The following is a 23,875-nucleotide window of genomic DNA, read 5'->3' on the forward strand; positions in this document are numbered from 1 at the left end:
CTCGTTCTAGGTCCAGGCCTTCGGAGTGGATGCCAAGCAGCACATCTGGCAGCCAGGTCCCAACAATGGGAACAGATGACCTCTTATTATTCCCAATATAATGCCAGGTCCTCCTTCAGCTTGGAGGCCCGCTGTAACTGTCTTATGATTATAAAGTAATAGGAAAGTGAACCGTGCCCAGTGATAAAGGTTTACAAGTGTTGTTAACAGAGTGCGCTGCCTCTAACCTGAGGCCCAGCAACCAAGGCAGTACCACCACAGGCAGGTAGTCCGCTCCCCGCCCCCTCCCCCAGTATGATAGGAGGAGGGGGGCAGGGATAGGAGTTTGCTGCCCCTCAAGCTGCCCTGGGAGTCGGTGTGATTCGTTGCGGAGATGTTTCTAAAAGGCAGCTGTGCTTCTCCTGCTAGCGCTGTATTTCAGTGACTCCCATGTGGGCTCAGAGGTGAGGTTAAGGCCCTTCACACAGGTCTCACTAGGAAGATGAGAGGGAGCTGTTATCCGTATTTTCCGACAGTTTTAGGTCAGTTGCGTTAAGGTTGGTCAGGTTGAAAGGAACAAACAGGCAAATGAAAACGCTTCAGAGCTAACTGCTACCCACATACAGTAAACTTTAAAAATGTTTTTATTGAATATTAAACAATTACAAGTACTGTAAGTTAGACATTTAGCCAAAGCACAATTACTGGTTAAATATAATCATAAAGATGCCTTAAATAGAAACCCACCATGCAGGCAGGTTGAATTCCTTGATGCCCGCTTTTGGAAAGTAGAGGGTGGGGGGAAAAGGTGCCATTCCACGTGAAAGATGGTGAAATCTAGAAGAATGTACGTGCTGAAAGCGATTTTCCACAACCAAATCGCTAGGGTTGCCAGATTCAGTAAAACCAAACAAAGCAAAGCCAAAACCCCTAGGATGTTCAGTTAAGTTTCCATTTCAGATAAATAATATTTTTTTTACAGTAAATATATGCCAAATAATGCATGAACCATACTTAAGGGACAAATTATTTGTTTGAAATTCAAATTTAACTGGGTGTCTTGTATTTTATCTGGCAATTCTACAAAAAGACAAATGCAAAAAGGAAAGGAAAGGGGCTTGGAACCCCCGGCCACTGGTGGGTCACACAGAGACTACAAATGAAAACAACACCAATGATGAACCAAAGAGTCACTACATTGGTTACGTACACAGACCAACATCACAATGAGAAAATACAGTTACTACTCCAAATGCTGTTGCCAGGAAACACTCTAGATTTCCTCAAAGCTGGTTTTGTAATGTGTTTGAGACACCTTGTTGATAAAAGTACCTTTTTAGTTTGTAGGTATCAGACAAATACTACTACCACATAGACAGGGTGAGCTTGACACAGTGAAAGCAGAGGCAGGTATTCTATGCACATGAAGAGTTTAAATATTCTGTGTAATGAATACAATGGTTATATAGTCAAGGTCATCTTCTAGGTCTAGGCTATTAGCCTTAAAGATTTTGGTTCTTTTCTAATTTTTACTGTTGCGTCCTCTAGCTTTTCATCCTGAACCTTGGGAGGGGCCTGGGAGTGTGGGAGAGACACCCCCACTACCAGGGTTTAACTATATTTCTCTGCAAATGCTAGGAATCAACAAGGGGCTTCAAGGGCTGCCTGCAAAAAAGGGCAGACAGATGAAAAATAACCGAACACTCTGCATTCTAGAGCATGAGAAATCTGTTTGAAAAGATGGGTGGTGGGCTGCGTGTGGAGATGTGAAAGTGTAAATCGCAAAAGAAAACACGAAAGAATGAAGAGTCAAAATGCAATCATCTCTACTGTGTGAACGTTATTTCAAAGGAGCCACAACCCTCTGGCAGATGTTTAAAACTGGTCACATCGTGAGCACGTTTGGTCTTAGTATATAAAATCTTTAGTTTCCTACTGCTTTTCACTTATCACCGTGGTTTATATTTTAAAATGATTAAAAATCAGCTTGTGCAACACCCAAATTCTACATGGTATCACTTGTTGTTGCTAATCCCCACATGCACAAAACTTAATGGGTTTCAAAATCTTTCTAGCATTTCTCTGAACCAGAAGATTTGGTAGCTGAGGAAGTTCAGATGTAGAGAAATTGGGATGGATCAATTCTCTCAGCTCCTTTGCACATAAAGGAGGCTTACTTATGAAACAGACTCTCATTAAGTAGCCTACCAGGTGTGAGATACGTGGAGATACGCCCAACTCGGTGACACCTTTCACACACTGAGAAATGCAATTACAACTCTGTATTTATTAGGATATAAAAGGTTAAAAAGTTTCTGCCATAGTTAAGGCTTTCTTAAGAAGAAAGAGTGTCTATTAATTTCAGAACTCACAAAGTATCTGAAGAAGCCTCCACTTTTTAGGGTGGTTTTTTTTTTTTTAAATGCATTTCCTTTTCATGTGCTAGACGTGTCCAGCCAAAGCGCAAATATTATCTTCACAATCACTGTCTTTTCATTTCTCTGTCACTGATTTGACAACAAAGAAGTTTAGCTTCAGTCTTTAAGTAAATTTCTGACACATGAAACCCTATCTTTATGTCAGTTTTGAGTGTTGCCTGAATGACTAAAATCTATAGCTCTATGCAAGATAACTGCCCAACAGAAAACACAGAAAAAAGGCTGTTTATCACAGATTATCATACAAATGGGATCTGGACACACTGGGGGAAAGGTGCTTAAAAATACATAACATCTCTGTTTGAAAGCAATTACAGAAATCCAGAAGGTGCACACGTTTTAAAAGGGAGGGCAAGCTGGGATGAAGTGAGAGAGTGGCATGGACATACATACACTACCAAACGCAAAATAGATAGCTAGTGGGAAGCAGCCGCATAGCACAGGGAGATCAGCTGGGTGCTGTGTGACCACCTAGAGGGGTGGGATAGGGAGGGTGGGAGGGAGACGCAAGAGGGAGGGGATATGGGGATATATGTATATGTATAGCTGATTCACTTTGTTATAAAGCAGAAACTAATACACCATTGTAAAGCAATTATACTCCAATAAACATGTTAAAAAAAAAAGGGAGGGTAAGCAGTGGCCAATAACCTTTGTGCAGGTGGGAGACTTACTGAAATAGAGAAAAACGTAGACAACTCATTGTATTCTAATGCTGTCTTCCAGCATACACCAAAAGTTTATTTCTTTGTACAAAGGCTATAATAATAGAATATTCATCTATATTACTTTATTTGCCACATTCAGGCATTTCTCTGCATATATCAATGCACTTCGCTATTTTGAGAGCAAAGGGAAATTACTGTAGCCACTAACATCAAGTTCAAACGAGCACAAGGGTGCCATTTCACAAAAACATCCTAATACTGTTTATTCTACTTATGTTACCGAAAAGCTAGAGATTCCAAATTCCAAGAAGGAAAAGGTAAGGAAGAATCCTGGTTGTACTGCTATTATTTTGCATAGAATTAAAACTCTGGGTTCCATGCTGTCATTTGTTGACAAAGTGGCAGAGTCTTCTGAGCAGAGCACATGAGGCTTAATACCCAGTTCTAGTTGCGAAGTGGATGCAGAGGTACGGTCGCCATACGCAAGACTCAAGATGGAGAAAGGAGGAAAATGAGAGGGGTCAAAGGTAATTGCTGGAGCTAATTATAATTCCAGACTAGCAATCTGGGGAAAAGGGAAGGAGGCCAAGTACAAGGAGAAAGTGTCCAGTCCAGAGCACTTAACTGATGCCAATAGCTAGCAAACTGGGCCATCAGGTCTAGAAGCCCTTTGATGTCAGACCTGTGGTGGAACCGGTGCAGGCGTCTGGATTCTCTCTTCTATATGGTTTGGGAAACAGAGGGGCCACTCAGGGGAGGCCACACTGGAAGTCCTCACTTGCTAGTGTTTCTATACAGTGTGTATACAAGAAATTAAGTGCATTTTAGCCTAACTTAAAGCCATGCTTTTGAGTTCCAAAGGGTTTTTCACACTGCTATGGGTGGAAATTCCAAACGCAATCAACTTTTGCTAACTTGAATGCACTCATGATGACCTTTGGTTTTCAAGTTTTGAAAAAATGTATTTGGCTCCTGTGAGACATCAATGAACTCATTCTCTTCAGCAGATGAATAATATGTACACATTCTTTCAAGAACTACTATATACTTGAATCATTACGAGACAAGAAGTACAGCAAATGTCCTCCTTACACACAGTACCTTTACTCGGCACACAGAACATCAGAAACGTAACATTGGCGGTTTAAATACTGAACCACAGTTTACCTTCTCAAGTGTAAGGCTGAAGTTCAAAACTGGCACATCCGTTAATCTAGTTAGTATGATGGAAATAACATATAACCACAGTTGGGTAGTGGCTTATCTTTTTAATGAAGCTATGAAGCTTTTGGGATCTATACCATATTAACCCTTTTATGTAACTAAAAATCACAGCTGTGTTTACCATTTTAAACTATATCTAATTGGGGAGGCAAGTAATATACACTTTCACAGCTACTGAAAACTACACAGATGCCAATTCCTTCAACCCACTGTTACACACAGCAAAAAAGAAGGAAGGGAGGAAAAAAGCCCTCAATGGATATCAAACTTGAGAGCTTCATGTGGAATTCTAGTGCTATTAAACAAGTAGCCAAGACACAAACACCCAGCTTGGGTCACTAAAACTTCAATAGAAGCAACAACTGAGGCTAATTCTTGATTTAATTTTGAGGACCCATGCAAGATTCAGCTATAAAACTCAAGACTAGTTCCCGATGTCTAGTTCTAGCATTGGACTCAAGCCAAAAGGAAAGCAAAATGTATATTTTAAGAGCCTATTCTAGAATCTTTGCATGTAACCATTTTATTTTTCCTCAGGAGATTAAATGAGGTCACAGCTTAATCAGCCTGTATTAAAGAACAAACAAGCAAGTTAGTTTTCAGGACTTTAAGTTGAAATGGCAAGTTTGCGTCACACTGTTTTTCCTTTTTTCCATCACATTTATATTACTTTTGCTTCGAAGCTGAGTAGACGCATAGCATGTCAAAGTAAGTAAGTTAATGCACTTAATTCAATATTCAGTTAAGGTGAAAAGGGCAAGCGTGAGAACTGTAATGGATAATTTTTTACAAGTAACAATGTGCACTTGACAAATGTTGAGAAAAAAAGCAAAACAAAGTAGTGATTTCAGGAAGAAACAGTATGGTTATTTCTCCACTTTCATTTAAAAAATAACTGAAAGAGCTTTGGTTTCCATTTTTGTTCTCCTTGTCTACTAAGAAGTTTGAGAAAATGGTTCAAAAATTTAGTGCAGGGACCTACACAAACTATCGGAAGCACCTCACTCAAAATAAACCCCAAATCTGCAGTAAACAAAAAAGTTCTTGCATCTGTGCCTATCTAGTGACTACACAGGATTTGAATCCCAGCTTTCTAAACTAGAGAAACAATAAAGTAATTGTTTTGAGACTCTAACGCAGCACAATAATTCCACTGAATTTGGAAATAAGGCAGCTAATTTTGGGGGCGACAATTCTGGTGGTGCGGGTTAAGTGGAGAGAAGTCGTGTTTTCTGTGAGGAGCCCTCGTTGTCCTTTTCTGTGGTCCTATTATCGCACCACAGGCCCCTCATGTGTCGTAATGCTGCTTCTCCTGGATTCACGGGCCTCCCTGGCGGTCTCCCCTCTGAACGTCACAACAGCATCACTCAAGCCTCTCGCTGGCTGGGCTCTTCCTGGCCCTCCAGCACCGTCCTGAACACGTCGGAGGAAGGCCTGAGTTGGAAAGTGCGAGTGGCTCTCGTTGGCTTTGACTACTCTGAACTTGGGAGCTCCTAAATCAGGTTGATGTTTGTGCCTTTCCCTTGTAAGACTGGCCAATCAATAGAAGGAAACTGAAACGTGGTGTTTTTCCTTTCCATCTCAGTTTACGTTGATAAGAAGTACAGATACAAAATAAATCAGTGGAAAAAAAAAAAAGTGGAAACTAAGCCTTGCTCAGCCAGAAGCTTGGGTTACATCACTAGTGATTTTAGTCAGTGTGACTTTGTGCAAAATATCCTCAAGAAGGCTCGGCTCATTTTCAAAGTAACAACAACAACGATAGCAACAAAAAATGAATGACGAATGTTCAGAAAAAACGAAAAATGAACCTGTCGTATGTGTATATTTACTATATACACGTGCCATATATAGCGAAGCAAATGTAGTGTGTGAACTGTGAACATTTGGGAAAGTACTGGTTATGTTTTCTTTTTTTCCAAGTCTAGATTGAAGCAATCCTGTCTTAGCAATGGATAACTACAATGAAAATGAGCCTGAGATATGTTAAAAGGCCGCCCCTGTAAACATTTCCTCAAAGGGAACAGTAGCAGTTGAGTATGTATCAGTTACTCATACTATATTCATCACTATCGCAATGCTTTATAAAAGACAAACAGCTTATTTCTAGGCTGTCAGGGATTTATAGAATATTGATTTTGTTGAAAACAATCCACTGTCATCCAGTCCCAGGTTTAAATCCAATCTGGCCTTTACCAGTGGGCATTCACTAGGTCTTCTGCTCTGCAGCTGCCGTGGTCTGTGAAGGAGCTTCCGGCTTCATGATCTGGTAGGTGATGAGATACTCTGGGTATGCCTGGAAAGGACAGGAAGCAAAACACGTCACCCTCTGGGCAGCTAAAATACTAAAGCCCGACTTAACGTGGAAGCCTCAGAGTCTGTTGATCATAACCCGTACTCTATGTACACCCAAGAGCCTAAGAAGGTCAGCTAATTCACAGGTGCCTGGACAGTTAGGAGGTCCGCCTCCATATCTGTATATACACCTGTGTAAATCCTATAATCCTAGAATTGTTATAATGTTATTTCTACTTTTGGATACTGTAAAATGGTTACACTATATTTATCCCTCACTAGAGAGCCACATGCCATAAACAGGAAGACTCAGGCAAGAAAAAAATCTCTTTCTCACAGCACCTAGCATAGTGCCGTCACATAGCATGTTTCAGGAGAAGTCTGTTACATGAAAGAATAATTCACTGAACTGATTTCAAATTAATCATAGATGATGATGTAACCCACTGAGTGAGGAGGAAGAAAGGCAACGTGTGCTGAGTCACCAGTAACTCAGAGGCAACAGTTTGGAGGTGATTTTTACAAGTTGACTAGTTAAAGGCAATTTTTACAGGAAAGAAAATGACTCTGATGAAGAGCCTCCACCCCCTGTACTCCCTCCTCTTCTGTGTCTTCTTTCTTGTAGTAAAACCGAAGGCTCGGTGCTTACAGTGGGAAGAGCACTTCTTGGTGGGAAGAGGAAGCCTGACCAGGAAGCGGTTACAAACCAGAAATCCCTACAAAGGCAGCTGGAAGGGGGGCAGGGTGAAGCCATGTACACTACCAAGGAACCCGTCACCCCTAACTCTAACATAATGATAAGACTCGACTCAATATTTCAGAGTGGTCTGTGGGTGAAAAATAGTACTCTTTGGTGAGGTAAGTGTTTTGGGGCCCCCAAATAATTGGTTGAATGCTGACCTAGAGAGAGTAAGATAATGGAAAGAATGAAGGATTAAAAAAACTGGACTGTTTATTAGTTAAAATGCAGAAATGAACATGTGATAGATTTATTGAATTATTTCTTTATAATTTTACACCTCTGCAGAAACTGTTATATGTCAGGTGCCTCCGCTTTCCTCATTTATAAATGGGAACAGTAATGACACCAAGATTTTTGTGAGGATTAAACACAAAGATCCTAGAATAGGTTTGGCATAGTAAAAATCTAGTTTGTGTTAGTTATTACTATTAACATTATTATTCTCATTCATCAAAGACTAGTTCTTCTTGAAGAGGTCTCAGTAAGGATTAAAAAAACAAAAACCGTACATATGTTTTGAAAAGTTATAACTGTTTCTATTCATGTAAGGAACCATTATCACTCATAATATTCTTTTCCAAAATTCCAGTCTGTTTTGGTTTGACTTAAAAACAGCAGCGGTTTCCATCTTTAGTACACGTAGTTGGAATAACTAAAACAGCAACGGTTTCCATCTTTAGTACACGTAGTTGGAATAACTAAGACTGACAATCCTCATTACTCCTGACTTTCCAATCCGGAGCACAATAACTAAATAGTTTGTAGTTTTATTTTATTATAATGTGAACACTGCTTAATTGTTGAAATGGTTTTAAACGGTATTTTAGTTTTTAGTTACAAGGTAGGTTAGCTATCTATTGCTAATTCTAGAGTTGGGTATAAAGAATCTAGGAAGGCTCAAAAACTGGTGGAAAAATGGAAAAAAACTGGTTAATCAACCAGATAGTTTAATGGTCAAGAAAATTATCTATTCATCACCAATACGCATATATTGAGCATCTAGTGCATACAAAGCACTCTGGGATAAGTGGGAAGATAAGCCAGACAGAAAAAGAAGAATTTAAAACTAACCCCAGTGAGCATGTGCTAAGTGTCAAAAATGAGTGTGGGGCTTCCCTGGTGGCACAGTGGTTGAGAGTCCACCTGCCGATGCAGGGGACACGGGTTTGTGCCCCGGTCCGGGAGGATCCCACATGCCGCGGAGCGGCTGGGCCCGTGAGCCATGGCCGCTGAGTCTGCACGTCCGGAGCCTGTGCTCCGCAACGGGAGAGGCCACAACAGTGAGAGGCCTGCGTACCACAAAAAAAAAAAAAAAAAAAAAAAGAGTGTGAAGCCCACTCCTACTTCCTTTTGTCCCAATGAAATTTAATATCTATGATACTTTGTATGATACATCCTTTTGCTTGCAGAAAAGTTGCTTAAGCAAAGGGATCGGTAATGCAAGCATGTGAATTTTGGTAGTACACTATCTTAGGAGATTCCTAACACATGTAAATTTGAGGCAGATTCTAAGATGCTAATGGTATGAATGACTTACAGGTCCTTATCTCTTGGTTCCTACTGATTAGGCTACTGAATTGCTTCTGTGTACAGACTGAGATAGGAATTAATCACATCAAAGTCCAGAGGGATTTAAGGCAAGGGAATTACTAAACTGCAGGACTAGAAGGGCCCAGGATAGACCAACAAACATGATTTCCTGTCAAGTCTTACTTTAAACCCATGCTGGTTATAAAAGCATAGAGCATATTTTTAAAGTACCTACAAGAAAAGATTCAACAGCCACTTTTAGTAACTGAATTTCAGAAAATTCTTCTTAACCCAAATCCTCAATGCTACAACTTAAACTCAAATGCTTTCAGTTAATTCTCCACAGAGGTGAAGAAACATGCTCCCTTGAATGATTTTGTATATTTGAAAATCATCCTACAAATCACTGTGTAGTCTTCTATTCTCCAAGTTACATAACTCTGCATTGTTCATATCATTTCAGTAAAACAGGTCACATGTCTGAAGCGGCCAATGACCAGAGAATACCTCTTCTATTGTCTAATTTAATGTGAAGCTTATAGTACAACGCACAAAAAAATTCCTGATACTCTAAGTCCAGTCATATACTAAAATCAGAACTACTTTTCTTTCAAGCACAGTGTAGTTAATTTTCAACACATCTTTTCAATTCCAAAGAAACAAATAATCCCACCAATAATAAATAATACTCCTCGGGGCTTCCCTGGTGGCGCAGTGGTTGAGAATCTGCCTGCCAATGCAGGGGACACGGGTTCGAGCCCTGGTCTGGGAAGATCCCACATGCCGCAGAGCAACTGGGCCTGTGAGTCACAACTACTGAGCCTGCGCGTCTGGAGCTTACGCTCCGCAACAAGAGAGGCCGCGACAGTGAGAGGCCCGCGCACCGTGATGAAGAGTGGCCCCTGCTCGCTGCAACTAGAGAAAGCCCACGCACAGAAACGAAGACCCAACACAACCAAAAATAAATAAATAATTTAAAAACAAACAAATAAATAAATAATACTCCTCGAACCAACCCTCTGAATTTACGTATTCTTTTTTTTTTTTTTTTTTTTTTGCGGTACCCGGGCCTCTCACTGCTGTGGCCTCTCCCGTTGCGGAGCACTGGCTCCGGACGCGCAGGCTCAGCGGCCATGGCTCACGGGCCCAGCCGCTCCGCGGCATGTGGGATCTTCCCGGACCGGGGCACGAACCCGTGTCCCCTGCATCGGCAGGCGGACTCTCAACCACTGTGCCACCAGGGAAGCCCCTGAATTTACGTATTCTTGAAAGTGTTGATACTAAGGGTGAAAGATGATTTAAGGTATCACTAAGGGGAATGAAAGAAAAGTTACCAAAGGAAAAGTCCACCGTAAATCAGGAGAAATTGCTCATGGGCAGCGACTCAATTAGTAGACATTAGAGTAAACACTGTCCATGTGGGAAGCACCTGGATATGGAAGCACAGGTATGCTCCCCTGAAACAAAACAGCTACACACATTTCAGTTTTCAAGGTACTTTTTTCTTTCAAATATGATTTGGACCACATCATTCTCTAAAATTCTTTTAGCAAGGGAATCTAAACAAGTTATCAAGTCAAACTACTTAGGAAATGGTTGAAAGATCAGCAAATACTACAAATGTAAACCTATTATTAGTATCCCTTATTATTTCTTTCCACCCAAACGTGAAAGAAATTCTATTTCCCATAGCTAACTTACAAAATCTTGAAAAGTGTATGGTAGAGAAAACTGAAATCACCTATAGTCTCAATACCCAGAGATAACTGCTCTTATGTTTTGGTTGATTCTGTGTTTAGCATATACCATGTAAATATACTTTTTAAATCACAGGCACATAAATATACTAACATTCATTTAAATCATTCTCTTTCTGTTGAATATTTAGGTTGTTTAAAATTTTCATTATGAAAATCAACATAGCGATGAACCTTCTTGTAGGGTTTTTTTTGGGTGTGATCATCACTGATTATATCTAAAACAAATTTCTAAAAGTGGAATTACTGAGTCAAAGTGAAAGTGTTTTCTCTAGAAGTAGGGAGTTTCTGATTTAAACAGAAAAATTTGACAAATTTATTCTTCGGTAGTTTTTAAACTTTTATTTGGAAACAACTGCAAAACATATTAAGTTGCAAAAATTAAGCTAGTACCTAAAATACCTGTATACCCTTTACCTACATCCAAATACTGTAAAGGTTTTACTTATCCCATTTGCTTTATCATGTGTACTTCTCCCACCTCTATATATACTAGGCAGACAGACAGATAGATTCAGTTATGTTTTTCCCTGAGCCATTTGAGAGTAAGTAATATACCTCATCATGGTTCTTTATCCCTAAATATGCCAGTATTTACTTCCTAAGAATAGGGATATTCTCTTACATAAATTTTATACTGACATAATACTTTTATCTACCTACTGTTCATATTTCAATTTTATCAGTTGATCTAATAATGTCCTTTCTCTTCTAGTACCAGATCCAATTTGGGGGCAGAATCTGAAGTTAGTTGTCCTGTCTCTTGGGTTTCATTTAATCTGAAAGTTTTCAAAGCCTTTCTCTTTTATAACATTGACATTTTTGAAGAATCCAGTCTTCCCCTCAATTTTTTTTTTAATAGAACATTCTTCATTTTGATTAGACTGAGGTCATACATTCTTGGCTGGAACACTGCATAGATGATTTTGGCTCTTCTCAGAATATGACATCTGGAGGCACACTCTGTGTGTATCTCCCTCATTGGTGATGTTAATTCTGATCATCTGGGCAAGGTACTGCCCCCTTTCTCCAAAGTATAATTACTGTGGGTTTCCCCCCGTCCTTTGTAACTAATAAGAAGACCATGCACAATCCTCCTCTCCGTATCAAAATTATCCCCTACATTTAGCATCCATTGATCTAATCTTTACCATGATGGCTGCAAATCTAGTACTCCCTCCTTATCTACCACCTGCCCTTGGCTTTCTACTGTAAGCAAAGCCTTCCTTTCCCCTTCATTTATTTATTTATCTATTTGTTATCAGTATAGAAACATAAATTTGTATTCTTTCCAATGTTTTAAAATTTATCACTGTACTTATTCTGATGTTCAAACTATCCCAGATTTGGCCAGTGGGAGCCACTTCAAGCCAGCTCTGCGTCCTTGTGACATGCTCCCATCATTGCTTTTGAGCACTTCATTACTTTTCTGTTATAACAAGATGTTGTTCCGGGCTCATCTTGGTCCTATTCTGCTCCAGCCCTGGAATTAGCTGTTTCTCCAAAGTTCCTTTTAGTGGGGCTTGGTATTGGAGACCAAGATCTGGGCTTTAGGTGTGCTTATTGCTACTGGGGTTTCTTTGCTTTCAGCAGACAGTGCTAAGAAATACATGCACATATATACTCATGCTTACATATATCTCTTATATACCTCTTACACATATACCTATACATACATATTATTTACATGTGTACAAACATACACGTACTAGAAAGCATCAGTTCATATCGATATCTCCAATTTCAGTCCGTCCCTAGCATCATTCTTACCTTCCCCCATTCCACATTTACATGTCTCTTCTTCCACAGTGAGAACCCAGCTCCCAAAATGAACACATCAACACATTTACTCATTTGCTCAATCCTAGAATACAGCTAAAAGAGTTTCAATGCTTTGCCCAAACCACCACAATCAACAGATCTACTAAATGAAACCCAGGATTTGTTTGCAATTCTTCCCCCTACTCCACACCTGACCCGGCCCAAGATTGTTGGCATATAAGAAAATCGTTTTCGTAGTTTACTTGTATATAGTTAATTTCTTCTTTCTCCTTTTTTAGTTTTCTCTAACAGTGTAGTTAAAGTATCCATTTGAAATTCAATTAAGTTCAGACAAATTGGTTTTTGTTTCTAGACAAATTAGTAGGCATTTAGCAGTATTGTGAGAGTTAAGGCCTGGATTGAAAATGATAGAAAGTTTTCCTGTTTGTTGACAATTTTATCTTGGAGCCTCAAGCATTTGGCAGAATTCAATGTACTGTAGCTTTAAGACTCAGAAAGCTATTCTTCTGTGTAAGTGCCCTGATCAGCTCATGCGACCAGCCTGTGGCAAGGACCTCGCGGAGCTCTTTGAATGGCAGCTACTCTTAGCTCTCCATGCCACGCGGAGGCATTAGTTCAGAACAGCAGGCCACAGGAGCTGCACGAGACGCCACACCTTTATTTCTCAGCCACCATCTTGTTTACACTGTATTACCTGGCTGACAGGTGAATGATGGGATCTACGTATAAAGATGATATCAAAGAATTTTGGTATGCTCATTTTGAACTGAATCAACTAATGCTATCAAACTATGTGGTGGATATTTCATTAAATGGCTTTCTTTAACTCTTACGTGGTCTCTGCATTCTGAATCAACTGTTTATGGTAGCTTGGTCATGCTTATTCCACGAGCACCATACCTGCTCTCCTCTGTAGATGACATATTCAGCATAGGCCAGCCCATTCACACTCGGCCTCCCAATGACAGAGTGATGGCCTGGGGGAGCGTGAGCCATTTTCATGGTGCTGAACTGCAGAAAGGACTTGCCAAGGGTCACTCTACAGAAAAGCATTTGTCTGAAGAAAAAAGGAAAGCAATCTTAGAATGACATAACTGTTAGCCTTACTGAGTTTTTCAAAAGCAGTTAATATAAGGCAAGCTAATTTAAATGTCACTTTTGATTTTATGAGTAGGAATAGGATAAGATTTGATATACTGATTTACTATAAGCTGTTAGCAGGCTCAATAGTTATACTTAACATTTAAAATTTTGGTGTGGTTTAAAAATCAATCATAGAAAACACTTGGCAAGTTTTTGACTAGTGGAAAAAGGACAAATACTAGCAAAAACTGTCTTCTGGAAGGATGCATGTGGCTGGATAGGAAGAAAGTGAAGAAAATAAGCAGATAGCAGCAGCATCTGAAATTAAGATTAGGCTTATTACTCATTATGAAGAAGCAAAAACTGGGATGAGATACATAATAATAAAAGGGGGTTATGTATAAAAATACTTAGCTTAACTGTATGTCTGGAAATTATACTACCTGAGTGAAACATGAATTGGGGCAGCTGTTAAATATTATAGAGGAGAAGAAAGATTGATTGGAAAGAAAGTGTATTATATAAACTAGGGGTTGGCAAAGTATGGGCCAAAATCTAGTCTGCCACCTGCTTTTGTAAATAAAACTTTACTGGAACACATTCTGGAACACATACTGCAACACATTCCCACACACCGCCACACATTCATTTACATGTCGACCATGGCTGCTTTTGTACTACAAGGGCAGAGCTGAGTCACTGTGACAGGGATCATACAGCCTGCAAAGCCTAAAACACTTACTTTGTAGTTCTTTAAAATAAAAGTTTGCAAACCCTTAACAAACATTTTAATAAATATTTTAACTACGCTATAAGATTGGTCACACTGTTAACTGTAAATACCTGTTATTCAATCAAATAGTTTATTTTTAGTAATGGAGTATGATATTTGCATTGTGACTCATCAGAGATATTACTCTGAGTAAAAATTGTGCCAGACCCAGTTTAATTGAGTCCTGCCTGGGCTGGCTTTTTTAGTGTGATGCTACTGATGACCCTCTGGGATGCTGGCTTGGCAGCAACTGTATCCTCTTGTAGGTCCCATAGGAAAACATTTGGATCTGCATTAGAAGGAAGCTTTCTGAGCTCTATCTCCACACTGTGGTGGCGCTACAGTGTCACTGGACTCTGCCCGCTCAGCCCGCTGGGCTACTCCCAGTGTCCATATGTCACCATATGTCACTCAAAGCTTGACCTGACAGGCCCTCGCTTTCTGCCTTTTGCTTCCTGCCCCAGGGTGCCCCTGTTGCTGTGGAGACAAAAGAAGATGCAGGACCTGCCCGGCTGGCCCGCGAGGCTGGTACTAGCTCGCGTCCGCTCACCGGCTTGCCTTGTGCCTTGTGTGTGCATTCTGCAGATGCAGCGGCCCCAAGGGGGGACACCAACGCCCTGTGGGGCAAACGCTGACCAGCGCAAGACAGGCGCCAGCACATAGATTCAGCTCTCTTCCCCCATGATGTACTACTGCTCTGAGATGTAACAGTTCAGACCGTATGAGTCCAGGTCTCATGGACTGAGCAACCGACTGCACTGGTTATGAAACCGTGGCCAGCTCACCGGTGCACCTCCCGGTCTTTGCTCTGCCTCTTTCTCCGCCTCACTTCCTTGCCCTCACTCCTGCTTCCCTGAGGTTGCACTTGCCAGGAAAGTGCTAGTTCATAAGCTTTTGCTTCAGGCTCTGTTTTCTAGGAAATCCTGGCCAAGACATAAACATGTGTGTCTAATTTTAATAAGCAACTGTTAATCCACATCTACGTTCACTTTTACTGTTATTTAGGAGTTAGGTTTGAAGCAACAAAGGAAAATTTCTGCAATTATATACCCCTGGGAATTTTTATGTGTTATTAACCACAGCGACCTTAATAGAAAGAAGTTTTCTTCTGGACATAGGGCATCTGTCCTAGAACTGCTGATGGCTACAATTTTTTTCACAACGAAACTGAGAGAGAGAAGTTTTAAGATGAACAACTATAATGAATTTCATGGTTATATGGGTCTTTCTGAGGTTTCAACTGGATTACAAGGTATCTTACTAACTTGACTTTGCAAAAATAATGCAGCTGGTTAATCTAAAGAGAAACGCAATGAGTTGCAATCTTTGTACAGCACAATTCTTTTTGTACCTTTTCCAATGACAGGAAAGGGAATGGTATTTTTTGCACTGACTTCTGAGAGTTTATAACATTCTCTCAAATTTCTGAGTTTTAAAATCCCATTTAAAAAGCTAATATTCATTTGTTTACTATTAATTCCAAAGTTATATTCTGAGGTTGGACTTCTAACTAATTATATACCCTGCCTTAAAATATCACTAGCCAAGTCAGCAAATTAAAGGCTCTACTTGTTTATAGAAGTTATGTGCTTTAGTTCAAATGTGACTTTAGTTCAAATGTGACTGAAGTTAGAGGTTCTTTGTTCTCCAGAAATAATTCTCAACCTTGTTCTGAATCTGAAGCAAGGAAATTGGAACCCAGGGAGAAAGCCAAAATGGAGGGAGCTTCACTGTAACCTATGACTAGCTTTTGCCGCTGCTGTCAGCTCTGTTGTCACTACTCCTATTGGGGCAGGGGCTGATCAGCTATTCCTACCCAACCCCAAAACAGTCTGACTCATTAGGAGTAAGGCTGAGGATGACCTGTGACTTCTGCAGAGCCTGAGAAACCAATCTGGTTCATGACTTGAGGACAGCAACCATTACACAGAAGGCAAGATGCTCACCTATGACATATGTAACACGACCGGTCTTTGTGCGTGGGGCAGCCTGTTCCTCCCCCAATTCCGTAAACGTACTGGTTGCTTTTAGAAGAGTTTTCAGCAAAATAAATCCCGGCACCAAACATTCCTCCTATATATGCATGTCGCTCATCAAACCCTTTATGAATAATGGCATTAATGAAAGGAGAACCTAAAAATATAAAGACAGAAAGATCAGTTTCGAGCACTTTTCTAGAATCTCAATTAGCTGCATACTAGTTGCACTTGGCAGATTAATACTAATTAATAACGCCTAAATGAAAAGTTTATTTTGTAAGATGGTCTACTTACATAAATTATCATGTACTAGAATCTTATCAGGGACACATAGCAAGGATGTCATATGGATTTTGCAGACGGCATGAGATTTTAGATAGCAAGGTACAACGTGGCTTTGAAGATACAGATTATTTTACACCCAGTCCTACTTTAAGCAAAAACAGATAATCTAATAAACTAAAACAATTATGCTAAACTACAACAAAAAGAGTATTTCACTATCTAGATGGCTCAGTGTGCAATTTAAGTTCTGAGACAATTTCAGATAAATTATTTTCACTGTACATGCCTTGGAAAGCCTGTACTAACATGTAATGCATTAGAAAGCTGGTACCAACATGTAGTTAAAAAAAAAAAATCAGAACAAACCATTTTTAACACAACACTAATATAGTCAGTAACACAGGCTTTTCACCCTACTGGAGTTTGCAAACGCCCAGAGAGATAATGACTGTCGGGACACTCACCGTGAAATAACATGCGCTCGTTATGGTGGTTGTGATTCTCCTCAGACACTTCCTTCTGTCTGTGACAGAATCGCTCTCTCAACTTCTTGTTGACAACTTTTTGAATCTTTAAGGATGAGGAAGAAAGAAGTGAATTAGTGAAATGTTTATTAATTGGTAGTTTATGATTTAAAATAAGAAGTATGTTTTCCTTTAGGGAGGTTCAACTTGTTTTATGTTTTGTTTGCTTAAAACATTATTTAAAAACGATAAAGTTGCCAGGCCAGTGTAATTCAGTTAATACTCTGGCTTTTAGTGACGTAAGTTTCAGCTACAGTTTTTGTTTGTTATTCTGCACCATACCTAGCTATACCTCAAAATCAACTGAGGACTTATTGAATTTCAGGATACAGGGGCTTATAAATCTGTACTTTCAAAAAGCTCCCCAGGTAATTCTGATGTGCACTGGTGTAATTTCAATAGGTCCATTAACCCAAAGGGTTAACCCAGTTCTCAACTGATTTTATTCATCTTCATGACATCCCTCTGAAAAAAAGCATATGGCAGTCATTTATTCCATGTTATAAATAAGATACTGAGATTAAGAGATACATGCATACTGATATAAACACTGACTCAATTAAATTGATTGAAAATCCAGGCCTTTAATGCTACTTTGAAATAGTGATAACAGAAATTACTGTCAGCTATGGTCCAAATTAGTGGCTGAGCTGGGAGTCTTATCGCCATGTTTGCCTCACTAACGCCAGCTGCCCCGGCCTATGTTTGATATTCAGGCAAGCTGTGCAATCCAATTTTCACCCTGAAATTTTAAAAACTTACTCGAATGACATTGTATCTGTTGAAGATGCCACCAGCATTACCACCATCTCTGTGTTCGCGAATTGTACTTTGCATCTATAGAACAAAAGAGAGTAACTTTCTGAAAATACGCCAGTGTGTAATTCTGAAGACATTCCTCCTGTTGTTTTCAAAAGTTCAATTCTATTATATTGTGTCACTGATGAGTCTAAGACTCAGCACAGATTTCAGGAAAAGATAATTAAAAATTTTCATGTACAATTACCTCTTCTTCTACTGACTGATATTCTTTATCTTCTGGAGCAAGATCCAGCAAAATAGTTCCCTGATTAACACAGTGAAAAGTCAAATAAGGATTGGTGCCTGCAGGAGAGAAAAATTAACATATTAAACAAAGGTCCACACTCTTCAGGCTCCATTTTGGGGAACACTTGTCATAAATAATAGATATTTTGGAACAAGTCTAATGTATGTGCAATTTGAACCTAATATATAAGGTTGTATTAAGCAAGTACATCCAAAGACAAGAGAAGAAATGGAGATGTGTTTGGTGATCAATTTGATCTGTTCTTACAGAGGTCCTTGTACATACACACAGCAGGCTCAACAATTATTTGTTGAACTGAACTCAATCATGAACATACATGATGCTGATACAAAAGAAAACACAGTGTGATTACAATGTAGTATGGTCTAAAATATAAGAATTATCCTCTAAAAGAATTATTATCTGTGAGATGACTTGAAATGGTCACTTATAATAAGTTTAAAATACATTGTTCTTGTTAATTTCATTACCCGTGTTGATTTAGTACAAATAAGCAAGACTCAAGCTCAACATCTGTTAACGTTTAGTTTCATGTCACTCTTGCAATTTTATTACCTCTGCAGACTAAATGACTAATTCAAGTTGTTTTCTTTCTCTCCCTTTGCTTTCCTATAGTGAAAGCATTTCTAACAAACAGAGAACAGGGAGGCACACAAAGGAGAAAGATAGGCGTGTAACAGCAAAGTACAATGGAAAAAGACCGAGCTGACAGTTGTGAGGGAGGGGAAAAGACACAAGATAAGGTAAGAGAGAAAGGTCAGATTATGAAAAGCCATGCTATGAACATCTGATTTTATCCTAAAAGCAACAGTGTTCTATTGAAGGGTTTTAAGCTCTGGAATGATATGATCATATAGTCATTTTGAAAAGTGTCTTCTGGTTACAGTGTAGGGAAGGTACCAGAGGGGTGGCAAAGGTGACTGTCAGAGATAAGCTGGAAGGTGGTTGTGAGAGTCCAGGAGAGAGATGACAGTGATAGGGATTAGGTGACAGCAGTGGGAAAGGACAGAAGCACAGATTCCAGAGATATTTAGGATACAAAGTGTTGGGGAAGAGGGAAGAGTGACTCTGATTTCTAGCTAAAGCAACTAGAAGGAGAGCGAGGTCAAGGATGGAGATGGGGAGGCAGGAGGTGCCACCCCAGCTGAGTGCACGAGTTCTGGGGTCAGGCCACCCGAGCAAATGCCAGCCTGGACACTTACCTTGTACAACTAATTTCTGAGATCTATTTATTTTTTAATAGCTTACCTTGCTGTCCACCTAAGAGTCTTTCTACTCCCTTGATTAATTTATGGCGGTGTCCGTATGCGTTGATGCCTATTTCTTTCAACTCTTCATGGCCCATATCGGCCAACACATCTAGTGTAATCTGAAAAACGAGTCAAAATTAATTGCTACATCTTTAACAGCTCCTCACATGATGAAAACTTTTCCATTTGCCTTCAATGCTATAGCATCCAGTCAAATTAAGAAAATTCTTCTGTTTCCTTTATAAGCATGAACTGATAATCTTCTTAAAGTTGCCCCCATAAACTTATCAGCTTTTTGCTCACTTGAAATACTCCCTAATTTGCTTTCAGTTAATGGAGAATTAAAATGGGAGAAATAATGCTATAGAAGTAGAAAATGGTCATTGCTATTTTTCCTTTTGATTATTTAATTCTGCCACATTTTGCTTGCCTCAAGATATAAGAGGGAACAACCAGTAGCCTGAAAATGGGGAAATACCAGATCCCAACATCCAGAAGGTAGCAGAGGTGAATGGTAGGGAACGGGAGAGGTGTTCAGCATAATGAAACAGGAGAAGCTTTAGGGAAGTAGCATTTATATAAAAATAAGAAGGAACTTCCTAGTGCTAAGAAGTATCCGAGCATGGAAAAGGCTGCTTTAGAAAGTAGTAAGATTTATATCACAAGCATTTAGTTAGATTACAGACCACTTTATATAGAAACTATATAAAGAATTCCAATTTGGAGAAGAAAAAAGAGAGTAGATAGATGGTTTTTAAGGTCTCTTCTAAATTCTCAGATCTAACAATCCCTGAAGCCTAACATACATTCTATTTTTGTACAGAACAATGGTTTTAAATTTTTGGTTATTCGTCCCTGTAGATGGAGATGGTTAGCTGCCACGACTCAAAATTACCAGATTCCTTTGCTGACTAAAAGGAACTGTGACTCTAGCGTCACCCAGTGGCAGTGCTCTGAAGGCACAGGGTGAAGTCCTGGGCGGCCACATTTCTTGAGGGATGAACTGCAATTTTCAGCTCAGAAGAAGCTGGCCCCTCTGACAGCCCAAATACTACTCCACAAGATTAGCCATTGATTTTCTCTTTCCTCTGGAAAAGGAGAAATCCTTTGAGAGACACTCTTTTTCCCACTCAAACAAGATATTTTTATCTATCCATAGCTCTCTCTACCTTTATCCTTGCACATAGCATTTTAAAAAACTAACATATTAGGCCTGGAGCTCTGATGGTTTTTATTGTCAAAATGGAATACTATATAATGAGTCCGATCTCCTCAGTACAAAAAGCATACATCATTCATTCTTGGAAATAATTTACTTTATTGCTCCTAAGTGGCCATTTAAGAAATAATCGCTCCATTGCACAAAATGGGCAGTTCACTTCCAATCACCCAAAGGAAGTTTTCAGCAGAGCTTTTAAAAAGCAACAGTTTTGAAATATGCATCTTTGAGATGGAATAGATCACAACATAATAGGAGTCTTTACATTTTTAGCTAGATGTGATTTTAATATAATTTGGAAACCATGCACAAGGTTTACTACTTTACTGATATTCCATTCTTTTTTCCTTCTAAACTTCACATAAGGTTGACATAAAAACAGGATCTCATATCTATGTGGTAGCTTCAATTTAAAGAGTCCTTAGCTTTTCTGAATTGATACATATAGTGTATGTCTGAAAGAAGCAGAAACCAGGCCAGCAAAACATAGTATTAGCTTCTAGAGAAGAGATGGAGAACATTTGATACATTTGTTCATTATATATAGCTCCAATTGTGAATGAAATGAATACCTCATTTAATACTCACAATGACTCATGAAATACTATTACCGTCCTTATGAGAAAATTAAGGCACAGTGAAGCCATGAAAATACTACACAGAAGAGCTGAAACGTATTGCCATACTTGTCTTTCCTCTTGCTTATTTTTCTTAAAAAGGATGACTAAAAAGCTAACATAACTAAACATTAAATTTAGTTGCTTTGAGTTACGTGCTACCCTATTTGTCCTCATATTTATTGGAATTGGCAACTGGAAAACCTTAAATGACAAGCTAAAGAATTTAGATTTATGTTCACTAATCATTCATTCATACATAATATATTTAATGAGTACCTTCTGTATGCTAGATATTTCCAAAAAAGTAACTAATTAAACATTTCATTTAATTCTAAAACAACCCACTTCAGCTCAGAAAGGTAAATAACTGGTCCAAATTGGTAGTAAAAGAGTGGAGCCAGGGAACAAACAGAATCCTACCACTACAGATCACGCTATTTCCGCTACCAAGGAGATAAAAGGTAAACACAAATATTTGGTAAAGGTTGGTAAATGTTTTGGAGGAACCCCTATGGGAACTCTTAGGAAGATTACTTACTGGCTTGAGGCTACAAGTAGGGGAGGGAACAAAGAAAGGACTAGGAAGGGGATCAGGAAAGGTTCTTAGAAGAAAGTAATAATTCAGCTAAGGAAGAGGACTTAGGCAGAGGAAGAAGGGAAGGGTGTTTAAGACAAATGGAAGACCATGTGCAAAAGGAAAATCAAGTGAGAGACTACAGAACATTTGAGAGACTCTAGCAATAAAGTTCATAATGATTAGCGTATAATGTATATACAGGAATAAAAGAAGGGATGGACAGAGCAGCAGGCTAAAAGCAGATCTAATGGGCTTTACACACCAAGTTAAGACAGTGTCCAAAATGTCCAAGAACACCTTTTCAGCAGAGCAACACAAAGGTGTCTTTCAGGAGGATGGCAGTATGAAGGGCAAATCTGGAAGGGAAAGTGACTGTGAACAAGATGACGACAGGGTGGAGCGGATTGGAAGGGATGAATCGGAGAGCAATTTCAAAGGGACAGATGACAGGGCCTGGTAAATAGAAATGGTTAGAGAAAAAAAAAAGAATGAGGGTAAAGATTATTCCAAAATTCTGAAGCTGAGTGAATATGAGATTATTGTGTTAATAAAAGAAATGGAAATAATTGGAAGTAAAACAGGCTAGTTGGATTTTAGGTATGTTTCTCCAAGATTCAAGGCTTTTATACTGCTAGAAATATTTTTCTGGAAATTATCTTTAAATTAACTCACTTTAAAAAAACACAAAACCTTAACTTAGTTACATCCAGGAAATTACAAGTTTGTTGGGCCAGTTATTTATAGTTAGCACACGTTAAAATCAAATTATAATCTTTAAAATAAATATTATCCATGTATCAGCTAGGTCATCTTGCACATAAAGCAAATGTCACTTCAAGGGTGTTACTTTAAGAAGGGCTGCCTCTTGTTTCTAAGATTTATTCATTTTCTCTGGGGTGGAGTGAGAAGAATTGGAGTTTTAATGAAAAAGGCCTTTCTTTTACTTGGGCTTAAAAGATTGCAGGCTAGAGTAACAGTAATTAGAACTAACTTTACAATCATGTTCATAATGAATTTCTTGAGTCCATTCCTTTGTCTTTAGATTTTGAAGTAAAAATTTATATGGTCACTTTTCATGAAAATATATATGTGAACCATAAATATGTTCACAAGGAATCTTCCAAGTCACGGCATTTATGTTCCAGGAATTGCAATGTAAATCAAATCAGTCTTTCCCACAGAAAAAGTATTCTAGTCAGGAAGCTATGTTATAGAGGAAGGGCCAAAGTGACACTGGTACTATACTTAACTAACTATAAAGGACATAGGTATATATTATTTAATATAGAACTAGCAAAGTATATATGACAAACAAGTCAAGTTAGTTAAGAGACTTCAGAGAGAATAACTGTGAAGGTAAGAGGTGAGGCTATGATGCTCTGAAGGAAGTTTCCCTGGAACCAGAAATAAAAGAACTATGCTCCCCACTCCACTGAGAGAGAAGAATCTATCAGTGGGAACAGAGGCAATAAGATATTATGTGTCAAAGCATCTCAGGAAAAGAGGACAACTCTGCCTTCAGCTCAGTAGACATGAACTAAATGGCTACAATACATACACCCTAACACTTTCCCTCACCTCACAAATACCTGGCCCTCATCATATATTACCGGACTGACATAGAATGTTAATGGCAGAAAATCCTCTGGGTAAGTTATGGAAAGGGTTACAGAAGGTATTACTCTATAACTAAAGGCTAGTCAAGTAACAATTGTAGTCAAAATAAAACTTTTAACTGCTTGAAGACTGGGCCAAAAGACATCACACAGAGTTCAACACAATGAATGGTGATATCATTTGTCTGGAGGAAAGAGCTATGCTAGGTAATAGACATTAAATGGAAGAGTCAACATATTGATAAAAAAAAAAGATACAGAAATTATTCTGGCAAAAGGAAAATCAATGGAACCATTTACTCAGAACAAAACTGAAGTGAAAAAGATAACAATGAAACTGATGAAACCAGGATAAGCTGTCAAAAGGACCAACTGTTAAGACTAAACTATTAAACTATTAAAATCAATAAAGTGAGATAACCAGGCCACAGGAAATCAGTTACTATAAAAGAGAATATATAAAGTA

At 38.9% G+C, this 23,875-nt stretch overlaps 1 protein-coding gene across 1 annotated transcript in view; it reads right to left on the minus strand.

Moving 5' to 3' along the window:
• Positions 1–610: 610 nt before the first annotated feature.
• TNKS (tankyrase) overlaps positions 611–23,875 on the minus strand; it is a 176,230-nt gene continuing 152,965 nt past the window's right edge. Inside the window, exons 21-27 of the mRNA XM_060001288.1 lie at positions 19,376–19,496; positions 18,065–18,162; positions 17,821–17,895; positions 16,999–17,104; positions 16,217–16,403; positions 13,316–13,472; positions 611–6,605 (exon numbers count right to left, since the gene is read on the minus strand). Coding sequence (XP_059857271.1) covers positions 6,519–6,605; positions 13,316–13,472; positions 16,217–16,403; positions 16,999–17,104; positions 17,821–17,895; positions 18,065–18,162; positions 19,376–19,496 — 831 coding nt within the window. The 3' untranslated portion in view covers positions 611–6,518. The remainder of the gene's footprint in view (positions 6,606–13,315; positions 13,473–16,216; positions 16,404–16,998; positions 17,105–17,820; positions 17,896–18,064; positions 18,163–19,375; positions 19,497–23,875) is intronic.

Source organism: Delphinus delphis, chromosome 21 (genome assembly GCF_949987515.2).
Source record: "Delphinus delphis chromosome 21, mDelDel1.2, whole genome shotgun sequence".
Taxonomy (NCBI): domain Eukaryota; kingdom Metazoa; phylum Chordata; class Mammalia; order Artiodactyla; family Delphinidae; genus Delphinus; species Delphinus delphis.